A 10,783-nucleotide genomic window follows, 5' to 3' on the forward strand; every position below is an offset into this window, starting at 1 on the left:
AACACCCAGTTCTCATCCCCACAAGTGCCTCATGCCCATCCCCCCCCTCCTCCCCCACACCCATCAGTCCTCAGTTTGTTCTCAGCATTCAAGAGTCTCTCATGGTCTGCCTCTCTCCCTTTCCCCCACCATTTCCCCCCTTTTTCTCCCCCATGTTCCTCAATTAAGTTCCTCCTAATCCTCCTATACGTGCAAACATATCATATTTGTCCTTCTCTGCCTGACTTATTTCGCTAAGCATAACACCCTCAAGGTCTGGATGGACCTTTTAAGGATTTTCTTGGTCTTCTAATTTACCACCTTTTAAAAGTTGGATATATGAACGAGGATGAATACAAAGTCCCCTTTATCTGGAATTTTTTCCTACATATGACTGTTTATCATACTTCTCATGCCTAATAATCTGAAATTAAGTTTGTAGTATGTAGTTATAATGCTAATATTTTCCCCGAGCCATCAATATTTATTCTAAATCAAAGCATTATACTGAATATTGAGTATTCAGTAGACTGAAATGGGCCCATTAAATGGTGTGCACAAATTATTTAGGAATGCAACTTGTATTTAGCTTGCAAAATTTTCCAGGACCCTTTCCTTCTCTTCCTAGCCAAATATTTCTTTTATTATCCACCAACTGACTGCAAGGACAAAAACATCTTCAGAAAATTCACTCAGTGTTGCCTGACGAATACAGATTTTCATGAGAATCAGCCCGTTTCCTTTGTGACCACAAAGAAAAGAATGATAAGATGTTTAGTTATAAAAGCCAATCACTGCATTTCAGTAATTTAAGGATATAATGTGCATTTTTGCTTTTGAATTGTTTTTCTACTTTTTGTTTTGTAAAAGTAGGTTTTAGACTTCAAATTTAAATACAGTGAAAATTAGGACAATAAGATGTTTTGACTACCTTGTATCATATTTATGCTTGTTTTGACCTGTGTTAGACTTTATTAACCCTCTAGATGAACCCACTGCAAACTTTAGGCAATTACATTATAAAATGTGGGAGAATTTTATGAGTTTTTCTCTTTTCTTCAACTTACCTGCATCTGCTTGAATGGGACAGGAATTGTTTTGTATTTGTTGCTAAATATCAAGGAATGAAGACACTGCTTACACTCATTTTGTACATCTCCCAGAGGTTTTGTATAAGTTTTACTTGGAGAAAAGAGGAAGGATATCGTTTATAAAAATAGATAAGTTGATAGCATAAATACTTGTGTCATGTGCTCTTGGAGAATAGGTCGTATATCTATTTATCTCTTCTTGCATGATGTCTTATATAGTAATTTGGAGCCATATAGTTTCATAAGTGCATCTTAAATGAAAGCACTGAAAATGCTTCCATATATATGCTATTAAACAATTTTATTCTTTTGTGCATGCCAGTTGAAGACAATGTGAATTTGTTCTGATAACAAAATGATTTAAGGAGACAACAGCTTTTCAATGTTAGTTTGTATTCTTTAAGGATGGAAAGAGTTAATAACACATCAATTAAAAATGTATCCAATGTATTTCAGAATGTTCTGTCAGTGCCTGGACTGATCTGGTGTTCCTCGTGGATGGCTCATGGAGTGTGGGAAGAAATAATTTTAAGTACATTTTAGACTTTATTGCTGCTCTTGTGTCTGCTTTTGACATTGGAGAAGAGAAGACAAGGGTTGGAGTCGTTCAGTACAGCTCTGATACCAGGACTGAATTTAACCTAAGTCAGTACTACCAAAGGGATGAGCTTCTTGCTGCAATTAAAAAAATTCCATACAAAGGTGGCAACACAATGACAGGTGTGTTTTACAGATTTCATTATTGTTTAAAATAAGCGAAACACCTGTTTGGGAAAGAAATTAAGCATCACACAGTTATCATAGCCTGAATAAGTTTGAAATTAACCACATAGTTTTTGACTTTGGCAAAATTGTGTAGTAAGAAGGGAGCAAACATGTTTCTTTTTCACTTCAGGGGATGCCATTGATTACTTGATTAAAAATACTTTCACGGAATCTGCTGGAGCAAGAGTTGGCTTTCCTAAAGTGGCGATTATTATTACGGATGGCAAATCCCAGGATGAAGTGGAAATTCCAGCAAGAGAGCTTCGAAATATTGGGGTTGAAGTTTTCTCTTTGGGTAGGTCATGTTTGGCTAATTATTTTCACTTTAGAACTACTTTAATGCTGAATACTTAGGAAGAGGAAAGGTTGATTCGTTAGGGAAGGATGCAGTGTTTACTGCATTTTATAGTGTAGTGTTAAGCCAGGTTATCTTTCAGTAAAAATTCTGCTTATGTGTTTCTCTCCTAGAACTCCCTCAGCCTATGCATTGTGAGGTGATATTCGTGTATATATATATACATATATATATATTTTGCCAGCCCTCTGTTTTTCAAAGAATGCTGGGCCAATGATTCTAATAAAGATCCTCCTTGTATTATCATTAAGTATTTTTTATGTGTTTCCTATATTATGTAATACTTGAGGAATTCAGAGGGTTCCAGCTCATTCAGGACTCTGGAAGAAGAAAGTATTATCTTTACAGATGGCAGGGACAAATGATGGCATGGTTGGGATGAGAGCCCACTCTGTATCACTAACCATTCATTTTCCTCCTTGGCTGGCCACTTTATGTGAAATTATAAAATGCCTTTGTCATTTGAACAGTTGCACATTCGTTATGAAGCAAATCAATTCTGCTTTTTGACTAAGTAAGGATTTAAAAATGTCTGTACTTGTGAAGGACTGAGAAAGCAAAGAGCTCCCCGAATTCAGCACATTTTTCTTTTCAATATATCTTTGTCCTTTTGTTTTTAAGGCATTAAAGCTGCAGATGCAAAAGAACTCAAGCAAATAGCCTCCACGCCTTCATTAAACCATGTTTTCAATGTGGCCAACTTTGATGCAATTGTGGATATTCAGAATGAGATCATCTCCCAGGTGTGCTCAGGTGTTGATGAACAGCTTGGTGAATTGGTTAGTGGAGAAGAAGGTGAGTGAATTGTTCAGTGTTCCCATGTGTTAGCCTTTTCCATTATTTGATGGTGTTTGTAGCTTCACAGGAATTCTAAAGGTAGACATGTTTACTCAAATACATCTTCTAGTGATTCTCCAATTGTATATTCCACATGTATGGTTTTTCAGTAACTCAGCTTCTTGATACGATTTGTTTTGGTCTCCCTCCTCCAGTGGAGCATTACATAAAAATATTTATATCATTATAAAGTTCCCAAAAAATCTTTTTTGGACAAGTCTGACTTGTTCTTTTCCTCTAAGACCATTCTGGTGGGTATGGAGCGTCTGTCCATAATTATGCTATTCAGGTACTTGCTTTCATTGTCTTACACTCTGATTTAAATATTGACAGTCTGGGAAGACATGTATCTTAGTTTGGCAACATCAACTAATAAGAACACTGTTTCTATTAAATGGTGAAACAAAAGGGTTTTCTATCATCATTCTCTGCATGTTTTCAAAACTTTAAGAATATTTCTTTTTTTAAAAGGTTTTTTAAAATTTATTTGAGAGAGAGAGAGAAAAACAGCATGAGCAGGGGAGGGTCAGAGAGAGAGAGGGAGACATTGAATCTGAAACAGGCTCCAGGCTCTGAGCTAGTTGTCAGCATAGAGCCCGACGTGCGGCTCGAACGCACAAACAGTGAGATCATGACCTGAACCAAAGTCGGACACTTAACCGACTGAGCCACCCAGGCACCCCAAAACTTCTAAGAATATTTCAAAGATCAGTTTGATCCTTCCACACCTGGAAAATCTTCCCATTTTTATCAGTATTGCTTCTAAAGACACGGGAGAAGGAAAAGACTTTTCAGAAGAGATAAACATCCTTTTGGGCATTAGAAAGTCACAATTTCCATGATTGTTGTCCTCTTAGTCTGAGAATTGACAAGTGATTAAAGATAAGTTCAAAATAGCTACATCTTCAGTCATTAAACTCTTTAATCTCCAAACCTCAAGTATTCTGGCAATGTTCACTGGCCCTGATTCTGTTTTAGAACCCCTTCTCATTACTTCATAGGCTCCAAATCTTCTTTGTTTTCCTGCCTAATGTCTGATTCTTTTGCTCCGTATTATTACAAAATCAATTCCCTCACCCCCACATTTCTCTGATTAACCTCTCTTTATGTAGTCTTTTCAATACTCTATTTTTTAAAAAATACCTATTATTTATTTTTGGGAGAGCACAAGTGGGGGAGGGGCAGAGAGAGGCGGGCAGAGAATGTGAAGCGGCTTCTGCACTGACAGGCTGACAGCAGAGTGCTCGATGTGGAGCTAGAACTCACACACCATGAGATGATGACCTGAGCTAAAGTCTGATGCCCAACTGTCTGAGCCACCCAGGTGCCCTTTAAGTACTCTGTTTCTTACCTGTCCTCACTGGGGTGCATGTGTGAGACCAAACTTCTGTCCTGCCACTGTTTGAACTCTGCTCCTGTGATGCGCGGGGCTGTATTGCAGGTGTTCACACTGGTCTTCAGGGCCTCTCTCTCTTGCTGCCTTAGCCTGTGACTTTTTTTCCCTGTTCTGTCTCTGCATCACTCAAAAGTTTTGGCCAAACATCCCGATGGCACATCTGTTGCTTCTCCCTGCCCCCCGCTACTTCTTCCTTTTTAGACATCATTTTTATACATATGTATACTTATGGAGATATGATTGCCTCTTCCAGGAGGCGATGAGTAAACTTGTGCCTGTTTTATCATCTACTTCTTACAGGCCGAGATTAAAAAAAAAATTGGAACTGTACATTCTGGGAAGTTGATTTCACTGACAAATGTGAATGTGTGAAAATTTGGTCTGAAATATCTTCAAATACTTTGTTACCTGTTAAATACATGACTGTGTTCTATGTTGCATAAGGATAGAAATGTCTTAGATGATTGATATTTCTATGTCAATCTACATGTAAAATGTTGTATCACTCCTGGTAGCATTATGAACAGAGTTGAACTTTTTTTTTTAGCTTGAAATAAGTGGGAATAAAATTGTCTAAGATGATAAGAACTGTCATTTAAGAGCTGCTGAATCCTTTTTCTTTGCATATTGTAAAATGTCTTTTAAAGATTACATTTTAATCTTTATAATATCATTAAAAGAGAAAAAGAATTAAGTCATTGGTTGAACAAATACTTATTGAGTGCCTACTTTGGTACCTAAGAATAAAGAAAATGAGTAAAATACCAAAATCAGAATGGAAACCTTGGTCCTAGAGAAGAATTAGGCATCAGACATCTTTTTATTAATTTCTTTCCATGACTTTCTTTTCCCCTAATTTTCTCAGTTCCCTGATTAAAAATCAGGCACTGAGCCTGTTTTGGTTTGGATAGGTACAGGTGAAAGTGAAGAGTTGGGATTGGGCAACTCTTCCTGATGCCTTCATGATTAATTCGAAAAAGGAGACTCAAATGTCCAAACCTAAGGTTTGCATTTCTCTGTTTTTAATCACTGTTCTACTTGTTACTCTTTAGTTATTGAACCTCCTACAAATCTGATTGCCACGGAAGTGTCATCAAAATACATTAAGCTAAGTTGGAGTCCATCTCCTAGCCCAGTGACTGGCTATAAAGTCCTCCTTACACCAATGACCATTGGAAGCCGACAGCATGCTCTGAGTGTAGGGCCTCAGACCACCACACTCAGTGTTCGTGACCTCTCAGCAGACACAGAATACCAGATCAGTGTTTCTGCCATAAAGGGACTGACATCCAGTGAACCTGTTTCAATAATGGAGAAGACTCAGCCCATGAAAGTTCAAGTGGGTAAGTTCTTGGGTGTATCATTGGGTTTGGAATATGTGATGGTCCATTTGACAGGATGCCTTCCTGGTTCAGGTTTAGTTTTAAACAAAACATTTGCAATGTTTTCTTTTAAATAAATGTGCTTACTAAGAAAATCAGATATCTATATTTTAATGACTAAATTATATTTGTTGAACTTTAATGGGCTTTCTTTGTTTTTACAGAATGCTCACGTGGTGTGGATATAAAAGCCGATATTGTGTTTTTGGTTGATGGTTCCTATAGCATTGGGATTGCAAACTTTGTTAAAGTTAGAGCCTTTCTGGAAGTTCTCGTAAAAAGTTTTGAGATTTCACCAAATAGGGTACAGATAAGTCTTGTCCAGTACAGCCGGGATCCTCATACTGAGTTCACTCTGAAAAAATTCAACAAAGTTGAAGATATAATTGAAGCAATAAACACCTTCCCCTACAGAGGAGGATCTACAAACACTGGGAAAGCAATGACCTATGTCAGAGAGAAAATATTTGTGCCTAGCAAGGGCTCAAGAGGCAACGTACCAAAGGTCATGATTCTTATCACTGATGGGAAATCTTCAGATGCTTTCAGAGATCCTGCTATAAAACTAAGGAATTCAGATGTAGAAATCTTTGCAGTTGGTGTGAAGGATGCTGTTCGCTCAGAATTAGAAGCTATTGCCTCTCCTCCTGCTGAGACCCATGTGTTCACGGTGGAAGATTTTGATGCTTTTCAGAGAATATCTTTTGAACTCACACAGTCAATCTGCCTTAGAATTGAGCAAGAATTGGCAGCTATAAAGAAAAAAGGTTAGTAGACTCTGTAGGGTCAAAGTTATCTCTTTATGAACACAGCATTTTTGGTTATAAAATTGTGGATAATATGCTTCTTTGATTCTTTTTATGAACTAGAAAAAGTAATTTTGCTGCCTTATAGAAATCTTTTGCACTTAGTTTATTTAGCTCTGAGATAAGACTTTCTTTTGGGTATGGATCATGTATTTATTGACGAAAAAGCATTTACCATGAGTCATGAGATGTTTTTGATCCTAGATCCTTAAGCATGGCTGGATACCAGCTTTATCACACCTATTTGTCATATTCAATTCAACAATCACTAGTTGAGTGTCTACTATGTGCTAGATGGTAAGCCAAGTCCTTTGAATCAAAGGTGACTAGAACAGAGTCCCAGTCCTTTGAATTCTTCTTATGCATTCCCTTTCCTGGGCAAATTTTGGGCATTATTCCTCACAGCTGGAATTCCCTACCCTCTTTTCTTCATTCGTTCAGATCCTATTTTTGTTATTTTGTTTAAAAAAAATTTTTTTAATGTTCATTTATTATTGAGACAGGGAGTAACACAGCACGAGTGGGGGAGGGGCAGAGAGAGAGAGGGAGACACAGAATCTGAAGCAGGCTCCTGGCTCTGAGCTGTGAGCATAGAGCCTGACACGGGCCTTGAACCCGTGAACTGTGAGATCATGACCTGAGCCGAAGTTGGATTCTTAACCGACTGAGCCACCCAGGCACCTCTCAGATCCTATTTTTGAACATTCAGTTAAAAGTCCCATTTCTTTCATCAAGGCTTCCTTAACTGCTCTAGTGCTGGGACACCTAGTCTCACTTCCAGTCATTCAGTGTTCATAGGTACTGCTCTGTTTTGTTAATAACATCACATTCTCCTGTCTTTCCAGTTCGATTGTTTGTTCCTTGAGAACAGCAGTGTGCCTTCAATGTTGGCTCTTCCTATGATTCAGTTTAATGGATGCTCTTTTGTTAGGAAAAATCCCTTAATTATAACCGTGAAATATCTGTCTACCACCAAAAGTTAATATCCTATTACGAAGGATGAATGGGAAAACATTGATGGTTCATTTTAGTTTTGTTACAGTTTAAATATTCCAACTGTAGGTAGGACCATTCCATTACTGCTTTGTGTTTAGAAACTCAATTCAAATTCAATTTTATTTTTTTATTATTTTTATTTTTTATTTTTAAAGTTTACTTATTTATTTTCAGAGAGAGAGAGAAAGAGAGAGAGCATGCACATATGAGTGTGGGAGGGGCAGAGAGAGACACAGGGAGAGACAACCCCATGTAGGCTCCATGCTGTCAGCACAGAGCCCGTCGTGGGGCTTGATCCCATGAACTGTGACGTCATGACCTGAGCTGAAATCAAGAATCGGTCACTTAAATGACTGAGTCACTCAGGTGCCTCCAAGTTCAATTTTAATTAGTCATTTAAACAGTGTAACGTAGTATTATGAATGGTCAAGACAAATGATCAGGACCTCCTTGTAGGGCTCTAAGTGGTCATGTGTGGCATATTCACTCAGTATATTTGCGTCAATGACTATTCTTCCAATGAAGATAAGCCAATGAGGAAAAATAATCATTAGGTCCAATTTAGCTTTATAGATTTAAATATTTTAAACTCTGTCCCCTTTTTTTTAATAGCTTATGTACCTCCAAAGGATCTTAGTTTTTCTGAGGTGACATCTTACAGTTTCAAAACTAACTGGTCTCCTGCTGGAGAAAATGTGTTTTCATACCACATCACCTACAAGGAAGCTGCAGCAGATGATGAGGTCACAGTGGTGGAGCCAGCATCGAGCACCAGCGTTGTTCTCAGCAACTTGAAGCCAGAGACCCTGTACTTAGTCAATGTAACTGCAGAGTATGAGGATGGCTTCAGCATTCCCTTAGCTGGAGAAGAGACCACCGCGGAAGGTGAGATGGGTTTTCTGACCCTGTTTCCCAAAAACTAGCAATTTATTGTAGAACCCAATTATAGTTTGAAATAACCATCCACGCTGTAGTTCAGAATGGTGAATGCCTTTGTAAGATTCAGCCTCTATGAAGTACAGCTATTCATACACCCTTTTAAAAAACGAAAAAAATTTTATTTAAAAAGATCCTAGATTTATTTAGATGAATTTGAGGTTAAGAGATACAGAGAACTGTTAATAATTATGGAATTAACTCTCAAAATACTACTTATCCAGATTTTTCTGTCCCATATTTCGGCAGTGTTATGTTCAAATATTTTTGAATTTTATTTGCTTTACCTATGGATGTGATGGCAAATGTATTACCAAATGCTTTTTCTTTATAGAAATCGCACATAACATAAAATTACCATTCTAAATGCACATTTCAGTGGCAGTTAGTAACCTTATATTATTAACCTACTATTACCACCATGTGTTCCCTGAATTTTTTTTCTTATCTTGCAAAACTAAAACTCCGCATTCATTAAAAAATGAAAAAAATTCTCCATTCCTTTCCCCACTGCCCCGGGCAACCACCATCCTATTTTCTGTTTCTATGAATTTGACTAGTCTAGGTACCTCGTAGGCATAGAATCATACAGTATTTGACCTTTTTTGTTTGGCTTATTTTACTTAGCATAATGTCCTCAAGGTTCATTCATTTTGTACCATGTGTCAGAATATCCTTTCTTTGTACGGCTGAAAGAAATTCCATTGTATGTATAAACCATTGTATGTATATACCATTGTATGAAACACCACTTTTTTTTTTTTAAGATTTTTAAAAATGTTTTTATTTAATTCTGGAGAGAAAGACAGCGTGAGCAGGGAAGGGTCAGAGAGAGAGAGATACAGAATCTAAAGCAGACTCCAGGCTCTGAGTTAGCTGTCAATACAGAGCCCAATGCGGGGCTCGAACCCACGAATGGTGAGATCATGACCTGAGCTGAAGTCAGACGCTTAACCAACTGAGCCACCCAGGTGCTCCAAAACACCACTTTTTGATTATCCATTCACCCATGGGTCGCTTCCACCTTTTAGCTATTGTAAATAATGCTGCTAAGGATGTGGGTGTACAAATTTTACCAAATGTTTCAAGCAGTGTTTGTTTAGGTATGTCTTTTTTTCTGGATACAGTTGAGTACTTTCTGTTACACTTCACTACACTGGATATTCAAAGGGTATCCAAGAACCTGGCCATGAGAAGACAATTGCCTAGAAGACTAGGCAATTACTCTTTAAGATAAATATCACAAATATTAAAAGATATGTCTATTGTTCTCTGTTTTTACTGGTGATAAGTGAAGAAGCTGAAACAGCTGCATGAGGAAATTAAGATGGTTACAAAGAAGTTATTTGCTAACAGAGAAGGCATATATTGGCATACCTTGCTGATAAAAGCTAATCTTTTTTCTCTGAAGGATTTTTCAAATAAGATTGCTATTTTCTTTCTGTGCATGGTTTGGATAAATTTCTATATGAAGGCCAGCAAATAAAATAATGGCCTAAGATGACTTCTTTTCTTATGATTTTTGGGTTGAGTAATCCTGAAATCCATACTTAGATATTTCTGATTTCTGATAATTTCTCTATAATGCCCGTATTGTTGCTTGATGAGCCTGGCCCTTTTCCTTCCGCATTTTGGAATGGAGATGGGAATATGGATAAGAAGAAATTTAAATCCAGAGGGTATTTAAGTACAGCCAACTATATTCATCTACACTCTAGTTTTTGCTCATTGAGCTCCGACAGTAGAATTTGGTAATACATTTCTAATTCTATTGTCTGTAGTGCGATCTGAGATTTAAACTTTCTTAAGTCAGTAAGTTTCTGATTTCAATCCCTTCATTAAGCTATCAATTATTGAGCTCCAGCTTATGTGTCAGGTACTATGATAACTGTTTTGCATGGATTATCTCATTTAACAACTTCAGTAATCCTATAAGTAGTCATGTTTTTTCCTGTTGGGTAATCTCAGGCTCAAAATTACACATTCATCTTCAAAACTACTATGGTAGTTCCCCTTAATCTGTGGCTTCACTTTCCGTGGTTTCGGTTGCCCCCGGTCAACCACAGTCCAGAAGCAGATGATTTTCCTTCTGGCTATTGTTCGAAGGTCAGTAATGGTCTAATGCTACGTCACAATGCCTACATCATTCACCTCACTTCATTTCATCTTGTAGGCGTTTTATCATCTCACATTATCACAGGAAGGGTGAGTACAGCACAGTAAGATATTTTGAGAGAAGG

At 37.5% G+C, this 10,783-nt stretch overlaps 1 protein-coding gene across 4 annotated transcripts in view; it reads left to right on the forward strand.

Annotated features, from left to right (window-relative positions):
• Nucleotides 1-10,783, forward strand: part of COL12A1 (collagen type XII alpha 1 chain) — a 119,325-nt gene that overhangs the window by 15,095 nt on the left and 93,447 nt on the right. For all 4 annotated transcript variants that reach the window (XM_077770263.1, XM_077770280.1, XM_077770286.1 and 1 more), the window contains exons 6-11: nt 1,527-1,790; nt 1,966-2,130; nt 2,812-2,985; nt 5,476-5,766; nt 5,970-6,572; nt 8,220-8,492. In XM_077770263.1, the coding sequence (XP_077626389.1) occupies nt 1,527-1,790; nt 1,966-2,130; nt 2,812-2,985; nt 5,476-5,766; nt 5,970-6,572; nt 8,220-8,492 (1,770 nt within the window). The remainder of the gene's footprint in view (nt 1-1,526; nt 1,791-1,965; nt 2,131-2,811; nt 2,986-5,475; nt 5,767-5,969; nt 6,573-8,219; nt 8,493-10,783) is intronic.

Source organism: Crocuta crocuta, unplaced genomic scaffold, assembly GCF_008692635.1.
Source record: "Crocuta crocuta isolate KB4526 unplaced genomic scaffold, BGI_CrCroc_1.0 scaffold270, whole genome shotgun sequence".
NCBI lineage: Eukaryota > Metazoa > Chordata > Mammalia > Carnivora > Hyaenidae > Crocuta > Crocuta crocuta.